General features: G+C 43.0%; 2 protein-coding genes across 7 annotated transcripts; one reads left to right on the top strand and one right to left on the bottom strand.

Annotated features, from left to right (window-relative positions):
* Nucleotides 1-503: 503 nt before the first annotated feature.
* On the bottom strand, nucleotides 504-5,267 carry LOC139831102 (uncharacterized). 6 transcript variants are annotated; one of them, XR_011745606.1, is made up of 7 exons: nucleotides 4,734-5,267; nucleotides 3,747-3,949; nucleotides 3,099-3,172; nucleotides 2,939-3,012; nucleotides 2,782-2,847; nucleotides 2,572-2,689; nucleotides 504-644 (listed from the first exon to the last, which is right to left on the bottom strand). XR_011745606.1 is itself a non-coding variant. In XM_071820324.1 (7 exons), the coding sequence occupies exons 2-6, from the start codon at nucleotides 3,877-3,879 to the stop codon at nucleotides 2,603-2,605; spliced, it is 438 nt and encodes a 145-aa protein (XP_071676425.1). In that variant the 5' UTR covers nucleotides 3,880-3,949; nucleotides 4,734-5,267; the 3' UTR covers nucleotides 504-644; nucleotides 2,572-2,602. The 6 variants fall into 6 exon arrangements, 4 of the variants coding, with proteins under 4 accessions (XP_071676425.1, XP_071676426.1, XP_071676424.1 ...); XM_071820324.1 differs by having other exon boundaries at nucleotides 2,572-2,693; XR_011745607.1 differs by lacking the exon at nucleotides 504-644 and having other exon boundaries at nucleotides 2,420-2,689; nucleotides 3,742-3,949.
* Nucleotides 5,268-11,734: 6,467 nt separating this feature from the next.
* Nucleotides 11,735-18,789, top strand: LOC127304158 (uncharacterized). Its single transcript, XM_071821085.1, has 9 exons — nucleotides 11,735-11,863; nucleotides 12,073-12,659; nucleotides 12,868-12,930; nucleotides 13,698-13,778; nucleotides 14,109-14,360; nucleotides 15,867-15,938; nucleotides 17,113-17,274; nucleotides 17,722-17,796; nucleotides 18,316-18,789. Exons 1-5 carry the CDS (start codon nucleotides 11,735-11,737, stop codon nucleotides 14,233-14,235), a joined length of 987 nt encoding a protein of 328 aa, XP_071677186.1. The 3' UTR covers nucleotides 14,236-14,360; nucleotides 15,867-15,938; nucleotides 17,113-17,274; nucleotides 17,722-17,796; nucleotides 18,316-18,789.
* The last annotated feature ends 67 nt before the right edge of the window (nucleotides 18,790-18,856 follow it).

The raw sequence follows: 18,856 nt of genomic DNA, 5'->3' as shown, positions 1-18,856 counted from the left end.
GGTGGAGCAGCCTGGCGGCGGCCCTGATGCACCTCGTGTGACCTGAGCTATGATCCTTTATAGGATTTGGTATTTGATCCCCACTTAAAGTATTGTGTAATAGTTCTAGTTCCTTTTGATCCAACCTATGGATCAGATTATGTCTACCCAAAATAAGGGTTTAGCAAAGGTCACATTAAGGTTTATAGCGCTTAACTTGATGAGCTACTTCAATTCCATCAAGTCAAGTGAAACTTCATGTGACAAGTTTTATTTGAAAGCTCGAAAATTTCCCAGAGTTTCTATGCATGAATGCATTTTGTAGCCTCTAAATCTCGGATATTACACGGAGCTTTCCGAACCTCATCACTCCGACTAGATGAAGAAAGACCGACAAACGAAACTTTCCCAAATAAACACTCAAGAGAAGATCTCTCCATAATGAATTATAGCAGAAAGTGCAAAAATAAAATCAGCACAAACAGTAGAAATTTCCCTTACCAATTCCACTTACCAATAGCGCTCCACTCCCCGGCAACGGCGCCAGAAAATAGTCTTGATGACCCACAAGTATAGGGGGTGTATCGTAGTATCTTCGATAAGTAAGAATGTCGATCCCAACGAGGAGCAGAAGGTGTTGACAAGCAGTTTCAATGAAGGATTCACTGTAAATGCTCACAGACAAGTATTCAGGGGGTTTTGATGTAACAGATGAATAAAGTACAAGTAAATAAAGTGCGAGAGAAATAATTGCAGCGAGTGGCCCAATCCTTTTTAGCACAAAGGACAAGCCGGTTTGTTTACTTATAATGACTAAACGTTCTTGAGGACACACGGGAATTTAGTCTAGTGCTTTCGCTACATACAGCTGATTAATCTTCATTGTTTTGATAAGTGTTGTGTGGGTGAATCTATGCTAATGTACCGCCCTTCCTAGGACTAATACATACTTGTGATTATACCCCTTGCAAGCATCCGCAACTACAAGAAAGTAATTAAGATAAATCTAACCACAGCCTTAAACTACGAGATCCCGTTATCCCTCCCGCATCGATATACCAACGGGGCCTGTGTTTCGTCACTCCGGCAACCCCGCAATTGGCAAACGAGTACAAGATGCATTCCCCTAGGCCCATAAAGGTGAAGTGTCGTGTAGTCGACGTTCACACGACACCACTAGAAGAAACAGGAACTTATACACTTCGGTCTGCATACTATATGTTGGTTCAGCATGTTGCTGATAATCCAGGTAGCTCCACTTCGGAGCAAAGAGTGGAAGAAGTTGTGGAAGCTCAAGGTTATACCAAAGGTGAGGATTTACAAAGAAGGGGCTCCATATTGAATAAACGGCAATTGTTTGGTTCCTGTCTCGGTGAGGAACGGGCTCCATATTGAGAGAGGCTCATTGAAAAGTACCTAGGGCTACCCATCGCCTCGGGCAGACTCACGAATAAGCAGTTTTATCATTTGGTGGAAGGATCCAGGTCCAGGGTCCAAGGTTATTGTAAGAAAATTATGTCCTTTGCGGCCAAGGAGGTTTTAATAAAGTCAATGATCCAAGTCTCTATCAACCTATTCTATGAGTTGCTTCAAGCTCACAAAAGGTTTATGCTCCAAATTAATGGCAATTGTGTCCAAATACTGGTGGAGTGGATCACTAGATAAATGTGGTATGCATTGGTAGGCTTGGGAAAAGATGCCATTTGCTAAAAGTAAAGGAGGTCTAGGCTGCAGAGACTTCCAAAAATTCAATGATGCTATGCTGGGTAAGCAAGCATTGAGACTATTAGTTAAACCAACGAGCTTGTGTTCCCGTGTTCTAAAAAGGAGATACTTTCCAATGGTGATATACTTTCTGCAAGATGTCCGAAGAATTCTTCAAAGGTTTGGCGGGCAATCATCTGTGGTAGAGAGGTTTTAAAGAAGGGTCTTGTCCGGTGCATTGGTGATGGGCAGTATGCTATATCTGGGATGATCAGTGGATCACATGGGTCCCAGGACTTAAACCCTTGTATCGAGATGAGGCCAAACAAAATGATGGCACCGAACTGACAAGAGTCTCGGAGCTACTGGATCATGCGACGGGAAATGGGATGAGCTGGTATGAACATCACAATAAAAGTACTAAAAACATCCTACTACTTACACCAGTGCCAGTTCATCTGTCATTAACCAAATCAACACACAATCTAGCAATAACCGGTTGACGCAAGAAATCAATTGGACAAGTGTAGATGGACAGACGTAACATAGATGTAGTAGCCAACAGCATGATAGAAGCCAGCAACTTCAAGATGATCAACTCGAGAGAGAAAGATAACAAATCAATGACTATCTTTTGTCCTTCTAAACAAAGTATTGAACACTTAACATGGAAATACCAGAAACATGTCTGCAACCAGATATGCAACCTCAAACCTCAAAAGAACATGCAAAGTCAAAGGTCAACTGGGATATACATATAACATCTACCAACCCATGTTTAAGAACTACACATCCATCTCACTGCAAACCAACTTTACTTGAGCATTTTGTTATTTACAGGAAAAGAAAATATTTTACCATAAGATTATTTTAAATAAGAAAACGTACCAGAGTTTACAAGGCTGCTGCATCTGCTGTATCATGGAAGGCTCCAGATGCAGATAGACACTTTCATGGCTGAACCCTGGCAACCTGGGCACCTCATGGAAGCACCAGACTTAAAGCCCTTGCTGAAATAAACAAGGGACCATGGTCAAGAACAGTACTGCGAAAGATACATGGCCAGCTGGGTTTTTGGAATGGACAAACAAGACTTACCCCTTGCAGTTGGTGCAGAGTACATTACTAGAAAGAGAGAACTTCCAATCATGCAACACCATACAGCTGGGTTATGCCCATATGAAAGGAATCAAGACATAAGTCAGCAATCAACCCATTCCATCAAGTGAAGAATTGCAAATAAAGGAAAGCCAACCTGAATGCCAGCATGACTACACAAATAGAAATCAAACTCTGTCGGATGGCAAAGCTTCGATTCAATAATAGTGCCTAAAAAAATCAGAAAGGTCCATTCCTCAGTGATAAGATGGAATCAAGCAAAGCCCACAAAGAACTTGTTTGCACAAACAACTAACCAGGGAGTATGTTCCCACTTTTATCAACAGTATGCTGATTATTCTGGTTATTAGCAAAAAGCCTCGTGCTTCTCCTGCAAAACAAATTCAGAATCAACTGCAATTCAGGCTTATAAAACACAGGCAAAAAAGTTTTTTTTGCCTAAGCGGCTGCTGCTCTACTACTTAAACACATTAAATAAAAATGTATATATAAGTTCTTGCTCGCAAAGGGCAATACCAAATCATGCACAAATTATAATTTATCTAAGTGGCTGCTGTCCTGCTACTTAAACAAGTTGAATCAATAAGATGACGTGCATGTTTGATCAGGTTTTAATAAAAGACCTGGTGATGGTTTATTTCATCAGTTCAAGAAAAAACTATTAAAAGTCTTGAAGTGGCACATCAGGCTTGAACATTTACATACAGTTCGACGAGATTAATAAGGTCCAGATTCTTAAATCAATAAAATCTACTCTATGTGGCTGGTGTACTACAACCAGATTTAGACATGTTAAATCAATTAAACAACATCCAGATAGATAAGGTCCAGATTCTCAGCTTTGTGGCATGCAACAAGATACCAAATGTTAGCTTCGTGCCAGATTCGTAGAAAAGATGCAATTTTTAGCAAGAATAGATAGAAGAAAAGGAGAGAGACCTCACGATGCAGTAGCGGCTCAGAGTGGTGGCCGGCAGTAGAACCTCGATGGCGTGGCCACCAGAAGATGCCAGCGGCAGCAGCTCCGGCTGGACTGCGGGCAGCAGCAGCCAGGGCAGGTAAACACTGATTTGTCATCGGTGCCCTCCCGCCGCCATCACAGCAACACAGCGAGCCCCTCACACAGCCTGCCGTCACAAGCCATCACCTGTAGCAGCTGTTCAAATATTAGAACTGGAAAAGTCTGAACCTGTAGATTAATGTAACAGGAAGCAAATAAAACTACAAGAAATGGAGAACCAGTGACTGTTTTCTTCCACAATGTTGTAATAAATAGGTACATGAGGAGATAGGGCAAAATACACTCATACTACAACAGATTAGCAACGAACTCATACTACTAGAATACCTAGTCTATCAGCTGCATATACATGCTGAGAGCACATTACACTAGATAGGCTTTTCGATCAAGGCATGGATAACTAATGGACATGTTCATACCAGGCTAATGGACGTGGTAAGACACAAACAGATGCAATATAGAGCTACTAGTGATTAGTTTGCTATTTTGGTTAATTAATCTATAAATGAGATGCCGAACCGCTCGCTTGTTGGCGTTTGCACTCACACCAGCAGCACAAGGAAACAGAGAAAAATCAATGAATTCAAATTTGGATTTCACAAAAACTTGGTGACATTATATTGTCCTGTCGGATCGAAAATATATCCCTTGCATACGAGGGCTAATATATACCTGGAAGGCTGGAACACATTTAAAATCCTTCCTACTGAATGGGCGTACATGCGTCGATTGGTTAACAATTATTTTAGGCGTGCGTGACCTGAAGAATAGCTCAGCTGAACAACACTATCTAACAGATTGAAAAATATTCAGTTGCATGTGACTTCCTCTACTGGTTACACGTTCAACGGGAGAAAAGCTACAAATTTTAGCAAGAACAGATGGAATAAGAGGAGGAGAGAGGCTTCACCGGGATGCAGCGACTTCGAGTGGTGGCCGACATCAGTAGGTCGAGGGCGAGGTTGCCAAAGAAGGAGAAGCCGGCAGCAGCACCTCCGGCCGGAATGCGGCAGAAGCAGGCGGTGCAGGCGACCACCGGCTCGCCCTCCGTGCCTCCCCGCCGCCATCCCGGCGCCGCAGCGAGCCCTCCCGCAGGCCGTGGTCACACGCGCTCACCGGCAGCAGCGATTCGATCTTTGGCTGTGAGTTGCGGTCGAGGCGGCCTGTGGATGCGGTTGAGGAGGAGGGCCGGCCGGAGCTCGACGGAGCAACGCGGTGGCACCGCTTTGGCGGATTCCTGTGGGTCTATGGATCGCCGTGGGGGCTGCAGAACGGTGGTTCCATGCCATGGATACGGTGCAGGAGGAGGAGTTGGTGCCGGTGCGGTGGTCGGCGGCGCGAGGGCTGGCCAGAACCAGGCGGGATTTGCCGGCGATGGAAGGGGAACGGGAGGTGGAGCTGAGAAGGGTAAAAGACGAGAAAGAAAGAGAGTGGCGCTGTGTTGGGTGGGGTTTGGACTTAACCAAATTTTCGTCTCTTGATTTTGGCAAGTTAAGGTCCCGAGAAAAAATTAAACGCCCAGTAATTACTACCTACCTTGAGAAGATCAATCAGCATACCGTGGAAAAATATATCGCGCCGTAATTACTACCTGCCTTGAGGAGATCAATCGGCATCATGAGAAGAAATAAGTCGCCGTAATTACTCTATCTTAAGTGATGAAAATCCAACTGATTGTTAATTGCATTGTTGGCACTTTCCTTACTTTCTCTGTTGACTAAGTTGGATATTGACGCCATTTCTGATTCCCACTATGCTGCATAGGTATGCTTCGGCGATTACAACAAATTTTAATCGGAATTTAGAGAGCTACCATATGAGAGACAAATGGAAAATAGCTTGCATGTAGCTTTTCACATGTGTGTATATGCATGTAGCTCTTCTACCTAAACGCCTAGGCCATGTCGATTTTTTTTTTTTGAAATTTCGCATGTATTCATCAGAAACAGAGTACAAACACCGATACAGGAACAGCCAAATACATACGAAAAGAGTACACGACGCAACGCAAAGCATCAGCCGCACCGCCGTCGTCGGAGCAGAAGGAACCGAACCACCTCGAAGCCGCAACCCGAGAGCACCTCCACGCATGAAGAACGGCCGCAAGATCCGCCTGCCACGCCGTGACAGGACCTGAGACGGTGAACGACCACGACCAGCACCCTCTCCCACCAACTGCACCACCGCCTAGACTCCTCCACCGCCGACGAAGACGGCGAAGCCTGCTTGCTGGCGCCGCTAATCCTCCTACACACCACCTCACAAGCTTCCCGCCGCCGCTGGAGGAGGCAACAGCGGAACGAGGACGAAGCCGGAGGACGGAATCCCCATCGCATCTGGTCGGCGCCGACGCCTTGCCGGCCAGATGCAGGGAACGGAGGCTCAGAAGACCCGAAGACCTCCGAGCACCAAAAGCCGCCAGATCCCCCACGACGCCACCCAGGACGCCGTCGGAGAGGGGAAGGATCGGCGGCACCACACCTCGCCCCGACATCACCACCACCTCCACAGCGATGCCGGCCGAAGACCTACCTAATCCTACCCTATTTACAAGCCAGAGCAGAGATCCGGGGTTCCCCCACCCTCCCGCCGCCGGAGCGGCCGGCGGAGGGGGAGAGAACCCGCGGCTCGCCGGCGAGAAAAGGGAGGAAACTGGAGTCGCCTCTCTCACTACTGTTCACGGGGGAGAGAAAAGGGGGCCGATTGTGTTTGTGCCATGTCGATTTTCTTTTCTCACAAGGCGCGCTTATCACCTACACTTGCACTACATGTACATATGGAGAAACTCTCTCCACACATTTGTCGCGTCCGGCAGCTTCGACGACTAAAGGTCGCATCCTTCATCATCGATAAACTCAACTCCCCTAGCTAAACAACTACCTACACCTACCGTCTCCGAGATAACAACAATCAATGTCATATAGAGACACGTCGACAACGCCCCAACCTCGATGTGTAATACTCCGCCGAGAAGCAATTGTACATACTAGGGCATGAGCGAGAAGGCAAACTCAAAGAGAGAGTCCCAATGGTCCAACTTTTCAGCCCTGGCCAGGACGTCCAACAAGTATAGTCGAATCAACAGGGGTCCGAAAAAGTTTTGTTCCGTTCGCGAATTAGGTGTCACTTCAAGAGATGTGTATTTAATTTTCCTATTTACACCACCCTCTGGCTGGTCATAGTGCATAGTATCATATTGTAGTATCATACATATGATACTTGTCTATAATACTATCACTATAGTGGGTGGTATTATAGAGTAGTATCATAATCTTCTAAATTTATTGTTTTGTAGAATCGCAACTACAAAATGTGTGTACAAGATCTATTTAGCATTAGTTTTTCTCGTAACGTGCGCTATGATACGGTTATCCACCTATGTTACTGTAATCTTATCTCTCCTCATTAATTAGATGCCACATCAGCTTTTTTGTGGGCCTAAGATGCATGATACTACCTAAAATACTAGCACTATGACCAGCCTCATATATGCATAGTAGGACCCCATGCAAGTGGGTGAGTGTCTTCAACCATTCCTCTTCTAGTTTCAGGAGAAACCATGTTTGCGGGCCCCACGACGACAATCCCTATCTTTCCTTCCAAGCAGTGGTTCCATGTGATTTTTCTCTTTACAACACTCTTACATACTACTCCCTCCGTCCTAGTTCGCAAGGCAAAGTTTTCAAATATCTTGGCCCAAGGTGAATTCTCATTGGCTCTAAATTTGCACGTTAAAACATGCAAAAACTTTGCCTTTCACATGCATGGAGTACTAGTGCGTGGTGGTTTCACATGCATGGAGTACTAGTGCGTGGTGGGAGATGAAAAGAGGAGTGTTTGCATGCAAAAATGAATTAGTTTACTCCCACATTAAATGCAAAATATGCCTAGGAGGTGAGGGATTTTGGGACAAATATTTTTTGGGAATTTGCCTTGCGAACTGGGACGGAGGGAGTAGTATTAATACACCATGACATAAAAGGGTCTCCCGTCATTCCTCGCTCGCTTAAAGGCAAAACTTTGTTTGTGGTCCCGCAACATCTACCCCTAACTTTCTTTAGGCATGCGAATTTTATATTTGTATTTGTTTAACATAGGTCATAATGACATGAAATATCAATAAATAGACCAAGTTCTTACAAGAATTTGGTCGGTTGCCTCGAAGTGGGATGTTTGCGCAAAAAGTCTAGAAATCTTCCTTAAGGGTAGACATATATGTGAAGCAAAAGCCACTTATGAGTTGCGTTCCAGTTTTTTTCTCTCTCCCCGACACCATACCTATAATAGTACATCATGAATTAGGAGGAGGGTTTCCAATCCTTCCTTGTGCCATATCAAGTTGGCTCCTATTTTTGTGGTTCCCGCTAGGTCAACGCTAACTTTCATTCAAAAGTGGTGATTCCATGTGACTTTCTCTTTATTTGTGTTATCACATGTCATGTGAACATGAAAACCTCCAAAAGAGGTCAAGCCTTATAAGAGTTGGGTCGGTGCCCCGAAGTGGGAATTTTCCCTATAAGTTCATAATCTCTGAGTCATGATAGTCATGTTTGTGAATCGAGTGGCCACTTAAGAAGTCGAATGTTGTGTATTGGATTTCTCTCTTTACGCAGCACTTATATGTATACCTATATAGGACCCTTTGTTGCGTGTTTTCGAGCAAAACCCTATGTACTGGGCCAGTGATGTCTACTCCGGGAGTGGTGATTCCATGTTAAATTTTCTCTATTTGTGTTAGAATATGTCATACGGACATGGCAAACCAAAAATGAAGCAGAGTTCTTACTAGAGGTTGGCTAGGGCTCCTAAGTGGACGCTTCGCACTTTAAGTCGGAATAGTCATGTTTGTGAAGAAAGTGCCACTTGAGATTTGTGTATTGACTCTTCCTCTTTTAACCACCCTCAAATACCCACGATAGGACTACATGCAAGAGTTAGAGAGTTTGTCACCCCTCATCGGGGTGATTTTAGGTGAATCCATGTTCGTTAGGCTCCACCAAGTCTGCCCTAGCTTTCCTTCAAAACTGGTGATTCTGACTTTTCTATTTGCTTGTGTTATAATCATTATTCTTTAAAACATCCGCTGAATCAACGATTAATAGTCCAATTAATCGTTGCTCCGGACCTGACTATGTCGAATACCTCTAATTGGTTGTGTTAATCTTTTGTCCCGACTAATCACTATGACAGTTCGATTACTAGGCATGCTCCCAATCAACTACTATATTTGGTCAAAAAAATAGTCGCAAATTTTACAACGCAAATCTATTGTCCAGCCGGTACACCACCCAAATCAAGTAGGTTTGCGAAGCTCCCTCGCTAGTTCCTTGTCATCAGCGACCAGCTCCTTGTCGTCGCTGATCAGTTCCTCCTTTGCTGACTAGACTTCACATACATGATCTTGTCCGCCTTGAGGAGCTCGTCAAGAAGCTCGAGGCCGCCTTCATTAGTGTAGGTTGTTGAGTTGCAAGGGGAATCATACCTTGGCTAGGTAGTAGGAGATTATAAAGTTCAAATGTCGGAGGAGGAGAAGCGAAAGGAAGGAACATGGTGGAGGCTGGTGGCTCCTCAGTCGCTCATGACCTTGAAGATTAGATGAGAGTGGAGAAGCGTACTTGGTTTAATAAGATTTTGGGCTCTAGAGAAGTAAGGCTAGACATATAGAGGGCCGTAAAATATTTCTTTCTTATATACATGTGTTTTAAGTGCTAATATGTATATGTTGCACCGATTAATTGCTGACCAATTAAAATAAATTAATCGTCTTACTTCTAATTAGTATGTACTCCCAAGCCAGCCGAGCAGCTAACGATTAACAATTTTCTTACCATTGGTTATAATTAATATGTTATGGGAACATGAAAAATGAAAGAATAGACCAAGTTCTTAGAAGAGTTGGGTTGTTTGCCTCAAATTGAGAGTTTTGCACTATGGGTTTGCAATCTTCCTACAAGATAGTCCTATTTGTGAAGTAAGTGCCATTTTAGAGTTTTGTAGTGGATTTTCCTCTTTACACTACACTTACATAATCATATTAACACATATGCAAGAGGGTAGGCTTTCTGAACCTCCCTCGTGCAATTTAGTTGACGCCATGTCACGTAAGCCTCGGGTCGAAAGTGGTTACTCCACGTTACTTATCTCTCTATTTTTTTAGGATAGGTCACTTTAGAGTTGTATACTATTTTTGATCTTTACAACACTCTTATATACTACCTCCATCCCAAGGCTTAAGGCCTATATTTTTTAGAAAGTCAAACTATGTTAAGTTTGACTAAGTTTTTATCAAAAATCATTAATATGAAAAGTACAAAATCAATATCATTAGATGGATAATGAAATATATTTTCATATGGTACCTACAAAATATCATATTAGTTCATAAATTCTTCTAAAAATTTGGTTAAACTTTACTTCGTTTGATTTTATGAAAAAAATATAGGCCTTAAGCCTTGGGATTGAGGTAGTACCATATTAGAACCCCATGCAAGCGGTTGATTTTTTCCAAACATTTCTCGCATGATTCCAGCGCAAGCCTATTGCCTGGGCTTTGGGTCATCTAACCCAAAGTTTATTGTCGAAATTGGCTATTCCATCTATTTTTTTATCTTTTCCACCTACATGTACATAATCTTATGTGTGATATCATATTTTCACACCAATATCATATTTCATGTTACTTTCATCTTTGTATATGTTCATGGTATAGGTTTTATGTATATCTCCTGTTTCTTAGGTCGAGAGAGACGCAAAGAGAGGTCGAGAAAGCAAACAAGACTTTCTCTCGGTGATGATATCATCATTATCGCATGAGGCAACGTTAATGAAGGAACCCACACGAGCTCAGGTTCATCGTCCTCACATCTAAGTACTACCACCGCCCTTTCACCATGCCACCACCGATGCTAGCCCCCTCATATCCTTCCAGACTTCAGATCCCTTAGAATGGGATTTAAGGAGGTTTTAGGTGATCAAAAAATCTACCTGACAAAGTAAGTGTTGCTAAAATGTATAGTCTAGCAAAACGGAAAGACGCTAGACGTGGGTAATCGGGGCCGCAACTATTTGGAGTAGATGAAGTAGTGCATTAGCCGGAGTTTGAACTGAAGACCTTCTTGCTCTGATACCATGTGAAACAGGAGAAGTTTTGGTAGGGTGCCGCACGACACCACAAGGGTCGACCTCATGTATTTATAGTAGGGTATTACAGGGGTATTACAAGGGTACAATACATGTATTTATAGTAGGGTATTACAGGGGTTTGTCAAGTGCGATGTCATAAGTAATGTACGTGTATGTACATGCACAAAGACGGTGCAATGAATGCAAAGAATTTAAGGACATGTCAGAAATATCTCAAATTATTGAGAAACTATTTTGGGGGACACAAAAAACAGACCTGCAACTTGAGAAGGAAGCTCCGCCTGTCGATGCGCTCAGACGAGGACTACCAAATATAGGTTGGAGGAGATACAAAGATCTCGGTTCTCTTCTATACTTGGTGGGATCAGCAGCGGGATGGACGGGCGAGATGCTTCAGGCCACTGATCGGTGATGCGAACTCGCTAAATTGATCATAACAGGAGAGACGAGGTGTGATGAATGTCACAAATATACTGCAACGGTTAATGAATGTGTTTTTTTTGTTGATGTAACCATATATTTCATTAGACAATCTGTTCACGGAGATTACCCATATGATCACCACACAAGACAAATATCTGCGTCAAACAACTTTATAAAACTCACAAGAAGTAAAACTACAAGTTCACCCTTGGAGAAACATGTGCCTCGCTGAAACATCGTCCATCTTCCTCCACCGTCACCATGGTAACGCCGGAAAAGAGACGAACAACCTCCACACCTAGATCTAGGAGAGCACCATCGCATTCAATGATGCCTTTTGAGCCGATGAACCGGGTCGTCGCAGAGGACGAGCCCGAGACTTTGTGGCACGTCGGCCGGGGATCTTCCCCGTGGTTTGGGAGCGATTATATCTTGGGAGTTTTTCGCACAAAGAAGACCAGGCCACGAGATATGGTTAATGAATGTGTTGTGATTGTGGGCGGCACAATTTCATGTTTTTTTTTCATGTACTCCATCCATTTCATAAAATGATGTCGAAAATTTATGTAAATCCAGCATATATATATTTAGACAAACTTTCGACATTATTTTATGAATAGAGGTACTTAGTAAGCCAAGCGGGAAAAGAAATTTGCGCCGCAGTCGAATGAGTGAATGACTAGGCCACCACACCTATCCAATCCAACGCACACACAACGCATGCATCTGAAGAAAAAGAAAACACACGCATTACTCACCTCGATTCCCCATCCCTTTCTCTCACAACCCATCGGGAACCGCTCCCGCCATTCCCTCTTCCCCGCCGCCGTCTACTCCGGCCACCATGCCGCCCCCGCTCGCCCTATCCCCGCTCACTTCCCCCGCCGACGGAGCCCTCCCGTGTCCTCAATCACGCAGCCCCGCAAACACTAGCCGCTCCTCTGCCGGCGCTGGCGCCGGCGCATGAGGACGGGGCCGACCGCAGTACGGACTTCTGGTCGCATCCCGAGCTGTTCCAAACTCTAGCTCCGGAAGACGACCATGCGGCAACCTCGCGCCGTGCGTCGATTCGCCATCCGTCGGAGCCGCTGCTCGTCCACGGGAACCACCAAGGTCGCCGCCGCCGGGCGAGCTCCGGCACCGCTGCCTCGCCGGCGTATTGGAGGGATCACCCAGGGCCATGGACGCGGCCCTTCCGCGACCTGCAAGACCTCGGCCCCAAGCCCCACCTCCACGCTGCCGTCCTGGAGCACATCTTGCCACCCCAAAGGTCGAAATCTTCGCCGCTCGCGCTAGAGTCGACACAACAATTTTGTATGACTGCGTATTTGCTCAAGTCCTACTTCAAGCTACATTGCACTAGATCACTCTAGATTTTCGTACTAGTACTGCCTGGTTCAAAATTGCATTGTATGCATCAATAGAAATTTTCGCACCTACAGGAAATTGAACTGGTTTTGCATGTATCTTCGTTGTAGGTGTGGCTGGCAAGAATGCAAACCAGCCTGTGCATTTACCGCGGCGGCGTGCGATGGCAGCGGGTGGTCTACTTCTTTGACTCCGTGGCCTTTGGTAAATTTTCTGGTTCCTCTTCTTAGTCCTCTAGGTTTTTCCGTGATAGCACGGGCTACACGGCCATCTAGCTATACCTATGTGTGTTTCATATGTTGTGGATTCGATATGAAAACTTGGGAAGCATATTGATGGTTTGATGGTAGTGGGTTTTGTTGGAATGGTTCCAATACCCTGTTCATCTTTTTGGTGAAGAACACTAATTAAGGCTGAATGAATGCTTCAGGTAGTCTGTACTTGCATTGCGTGATGTATGTTATTCATATGTGGTAGTTCAGGATCACATCAATTGAGCAGCCTATCTTTTCTGCCCTTGAATTGATTTTTATCCTGTGTTGCTTTGCATAGCAAAATCCTAGTTCAAGTGTTGCTGATACTTTGTGAAATTGAAAACAAAGTAGATTACAAGCTTCTGTGATTACCCCCTGCCCAAGTGAAGTGCTTGTCCGATCTTAACATGCTGCCCCCTCCAATCCATAATAAGCATAGGTGATTCAGTATAACTTCATACAAAGTTGTACTAACTCACCGACACTTATTATGGATCGGAGGGAGTAAAAGAAATTGCTAATTGTGTCACTTGAATTCTTTTTTAAGCGGTGTTTTAATGGTTGAAGCCCTGCCTGATTTTGTATGCATTGCTACTAAGGAGTGCTTATTTTGCAATATTAAGCTGATGCATATGTTGGTTCAGTTTGAACTCTACATGACATGGTTCTTATTATTCTGTTTGCAGCGGACCTCGTGAGGATGTCACCCATATTGATTCTTCTGGTGTTTTGAGGACGCATGCTGTGTATATCTTCCCCCTGAGGAGGTTGAACCAGACAATCTACTTGTTCCATACTTAATAACCTACTAATGTAAGTCAAGGAAAGTGATTTTTTCAATGTTTAGTGTCCAGAAATATACCATGATGGTCTTGTTTAATCATGTGCATCACTACATTTTATCGGCCTCTCTCAGTGCTAAGATATATTTGTGTAATTTATTCTGGTGTAATAGGCTAATAGCTAATATGACAAGAAATGGTGTATCAATTTGTTAGCTCATATGGTTTGGGTCTTCGTCAGGTTTGCTTTCTGCAAGCCGTATGAGTTTTAAGCTGCCACTTTGGTAATGAAGTCGTTTTGTTGCTAATATGCAGGTATGTATACTTTATTTCGCCTGGAGAAAGAGCACCTACCCGGGCTGCACCTGTGATGGTGGCCTCGTGGTCCTACGAGTGCAGGATCTGCCTGGACGAGTTCAAGAACGCCGGCAGGTCGGGCTGAGTGAACCTGCCCTGCCTGCACGCTGTTGCTGTCCGCAACGGGGCACTGTTGATGTCGGTGGAGAGGATACCACAATCTTCGTCCCTCGCTGCTGGGCGTCCAGGATGCATCAGCATCAAGTAACGGTAATCTCTCTTTCCCAACCCTGGTGGATCAGTATGTATGGCGTTGCTGCACATGGTGATATGCTTTGCGCTTTATGTATGCTCTTGCCAATTGCGAGGTGTACATATGCAGCTTGCATGTTGTGTTGTATTTTACCGTCCCACCCTGGGCTCGGAAGGGATTGTGGAAACTTTGATGATGTGCTTTGCCTTGATGGTTGTTTGTTGTCCGGTGTTGCGTAAATTCTGGTTGATTGTATGTCACAATGTCACATGTGTTGTGACTGTTGTCTTAATCGAATATTTAGTTGTGCAGGTTTGGATGCCAAAAGATAGGCAAGGTCGTGCAAAAAAATTTGAGCAGTCCTTGGCTCTTTCATTAGTTGTTTTTTTTGGTTTTTTTCTTTAGTTGCTTAATTCCCCCATGACGAAGAAAAATACAACAAATTCCAAGTCATAATTGGTCTATAAAAATTATATATGGTTCTTTGTATTATCATTCATGGCTGGTGCTTATTTTGGCTTTAATAGGGTAGGCATTATTTAGGTCATAATTTGTAGAGAAAACAAGTGTACTAGCCCATGATTACTAAGAGGAGTAGGAGGAGGAAGACTAGATGTCAGCTAGCAGGGTAGAAGCTATAGCGGCCTGGTTACGAAGATTCATTGTGCCAGCCGATACCCGAAAGGACTTCTTCGTAACACACCATCATTCATTCATGTGTTGTCTGTTATTTGGTGTCTCATTATTTTGCTATTCGGTCAGTTAGTTAATGTTCATGCTTATTCTGCTACATGCTTCTTAGAAAGTTGGAACATACAAAGTTCATTGATAGATGGCATATACTGCAGTTTCTTGTGGAGTCTCAGAGTTGTGTGTTATATTGCCTTATATGGTGTCAAAAATAAGTATTTCATAATGCAACAAAAATATATATAACAGTGTGTTACAATGTCACCGTGCTTCCCCCAGAATCCAATGGTAACACGGTAGTGTATTCATTCTAATTACTTAACACTTAATGCCTTGAGTTAGCATTCATGGGCTGATTTGGCGGTAATATGATAGACATGATTTAGCTAATAATTTGTAGAGAATACAAGTGTACTAGCCTGTATAAGTTGCATGGGTGTCATGTTGGCTTCCAAATTTCATTAGTTGTTGCCAATAAATAAATATGCTCTAGAGCTATCAATGATTTTTTGATTCTTTTTGTTCCATGATTTTTACATGGACTAGATGGCTGTAGTAGTTGTTGCAGCAGGCTTCCGCATCATGTGTTTGAAGGAAGCTGTAAAATAGAGGGGTGGTAAGCAAGGAGATGCCATCTCTGTATATGCAGCCTCAGCCTTGCAATTATCTACTGCGTGCTTCTAGGGCGAATTTGTGTTCATTAAATTGGAATTAGATGGTAGTGCGATGATGGTCTAGTGTAGCACTCCTTGTCACTTCAGTTTTGTTGTTTATTACAAATTATAGATTGTAAGGTCAAGTACTGTGTTGTTTGACCAACTTCTTAATTGCAGGGGGATGACAATTCAGTTGTTTATTCAGAAAAGTTCAACGCTTAGAGCTGTGGCACTTTTAAGCATGCTAATGTAAGTTCTCTTTTCGCTTTCCGATGTCAGAGGGTAGTAGTTTTATTTGACTATGCATAGGATGTCTATGCATAGTACAGATTTTTATTTAATGTGCGCTAAACCTGTAGCTTGAGTCATTATTATTTAAGAGGGTTTTGTCTAAGATGTGACTGGTTGCATTTGCTGGGAGTGATCTGGACTAAGATATATGAAATTTGCAAAGAGTAAAAGAGGAATACAAAAGAACCCTGAGACATTGACACAACTGAAGAACCCATGACAAGAAAATTCTTGTTTCATGTGACTCATGTCTGGTTTACATGACGGAGGGGCTGGGGAGTTTGCTGGCAACCGGACGAAAAATGCTGACCTCCTAACAATTTCAGATATTGTGTTACCAATCCAAGTCAACAGAAATAGAATAAGAATAAAGTGGCTATCCTCTTTTGCGATTCAACACTATTGTCCTGAGATTTTTTCCATATTGATGCCTGTGCTGCTATTTATTTCAAAAATATGAGTTCTGACCCTAAACTGTCGCCTAATTGTTGCCTTACTTGGAACCTTAAACCCGATATTTTATTAGTGTGTTTTGGACCTGGATCTTGAGTTCTTGTTATTTAAAAAGCATTTGTCAGTAGTGCTGCTTGTTGCACTTGTTGTAGATGATCTGGACTTGAATGATCCAAGTGGCTAAGGTCTATTGTGATTAGACACAATGTTTACCCTGATGAATTCATTTTGTTGCCTTATTGATGCCCGTCCTGCTGCTTATCTCGAAAGATGGATTTCTGCCACTAAAATGTTTCTGAATTGTTGTCTGAATTAGAAACTTTATCGAGCTTATTGATGCTTGTTTGGCTTGAGTTGCTTGCTTGCTGTGTTATGAATGAATGAATAAAGTGTAACAGTTAAGATAAGTAATCTTTGTCTCGGAAATAAGCAATGACTTACTGACAGTGTTTAGCGACCTATACTCGCTGATGTTTGTTGCATGCATATCATATGGCTGCTGTTACTTATCAAGTTATCATTGCCAAGAATGTTTCTCTCAATATATTTCCTGTTTTTATTATTCACTATTTGCAGCCATACACTTTCTGATCATATGTTAATGCCAATTTCAAATTGTATTCATAAATGCTCAATCTGCTATAGACCTGACCATCATTTTTTTTGTTTTGTTCAATAGAAACGAGGACTAGGTGGGATCAGGAGAGACTGGGGTAGCAGCTTGAACCTGCAGCTGCTGCCCACAGGATGATGCATCGCTTGGAAGGAAGCTGGAAGACCCCGGGGACAAGCTCGGACGAACTTCCTTTCAAGCGCCTTGCTGAGTTCTGCATATATCTGGGTATGATGCATGTTGTGTTGTATGTAATTTTGTTTTTCTGTGCAACAGCTTTGCCTTGTCTTTGGTGTTGTGAAAATTATCGTCGATTGAATCTGGCATGTCACATGGTTTTTTACTATTGCCTTAGTTGAAGTATATAGTTTGCTGTGCAGGTTTGAATGTCCAAAAACAGTCAAGTTCATGCCAAAATTTTGCACATCCTTGCTAATTGATTTTGATTAATTAACTAGCTTAGTTACTGGTTTTATTTGTCAAAGGAAATTCTGCTGATCATTGTAAATAATTGGAAGAATAATTATAGTGTAATGTTTGTCTGGTATTGACATGCTAAAAGAACTTGCTAACTGTAGCTTCATTTCATTAATTATTATTGCTTCATATAACAGCAGCCATACACTTCTGATTATGTAATTCTGGTTGTGAGGCTATTTCATCTGTCTGTGTTAGAGATCTTGACCACGGCGACGACTTGCTCCACTCACAACGCCGCTAAGGACAAGGACAACTACGATTCATAGAAATGTATATCTCGCTGCTTTTTATGACAAGTTGTGAGTTTTGGTGCTGCCCATACTTTCAGATATTAGGCTTTTGCTGCATTCATAGGGCTTCTGTCATCATTGTTCACCTTTTCCTTTTAAATGTAAAATATGTTGTATGCATAGTCTAGATGTATGCAACCTGTTGAAACTTGTATGCTTACCCTGTGCCATGGATATGTGTCGTAGTGTGATTGAATGCATGATTTCCTTGTCCTTTTTTGTTCAAGCTTTGCCTGCCATGGATGCATGCTCTGTCCTTGCCTGTTGCATCTAACCGTTGCGAATTTAGCTTGCTGGTTGGAGTGTTTGGTTCCGGTAACCTGAAGTTCTAGTTCTCATTGATCTCTTTTTAATTGGTGATTGTTAGTGTTATCTTGCGACATAATAGCTCAATATTATGCTTTTCTTGATTAGTGTGTTCATACTTATTCTGTAGCTTATGAAAGCTCAAATATCGTGCATAGATCTGACCATCATGTGTTTGTTCTTGTTGTTGGAGGATACTGCGGAGGTTATCTATATGCTGCTGGAGACCCGATGCATCACCTGGGAAGCTGGAAGACATGATGCTACCACCTCTTTGTAGCAGCAGCTTTCTAGCACGTTGATGCTAAACACTTGGATGCCATTTAACGCATGAACAGCCCAGGTTTCGGATCTGGAAGTATGTCCTAATGCAGCGATCTTGCATTGTATGTAACCATCCTATGATGGGATTGCAGAAACCTGCATGATGTGCATCAGCTTTGCTTTGCAAGTTGTTCGTTATCCGGCGTTGAGAAAATTCTGGTTGAGTGTATGTTGATATGTCACATGGGTTGGGACTATTGTTTTAGTTGTAGTCATTGCTTGGTGTGCAGGTTTGGATGTTCTAAAAAGCTTACATTAGCTGATCGACGTGTAAAACAGATAATGCTAATTGTCCATTCTTGAGCCAAGCAGGTTTTATTCTGAAATGTAAGTTTCTCGATCAGTTGTTGATTCTGCGACATTTGTGCACAATATATGAGAATAACCACCTAAGTGTGTATTTTCTTTGC

This window comes from Lolium perenne, chromosome 5 (genome assembly GCF_019359855.2).
Source record: "Lolium perenne isolate Kyuss_39 chromosome 5, Kyuss_2.0, whole genome shotgun sequence".
Lineage (NCBI taxonomy): Eukaryota > Viridiplantae > Streptophyta > Magnoliopsida > Poales > Poaceae > Lolium > Lolium perenne.
The sequence above is the reverse complement of the archived record's forward strand: the minus strand, read 5'-3'. Positions and strand labels throughout refer to the sequence as shown.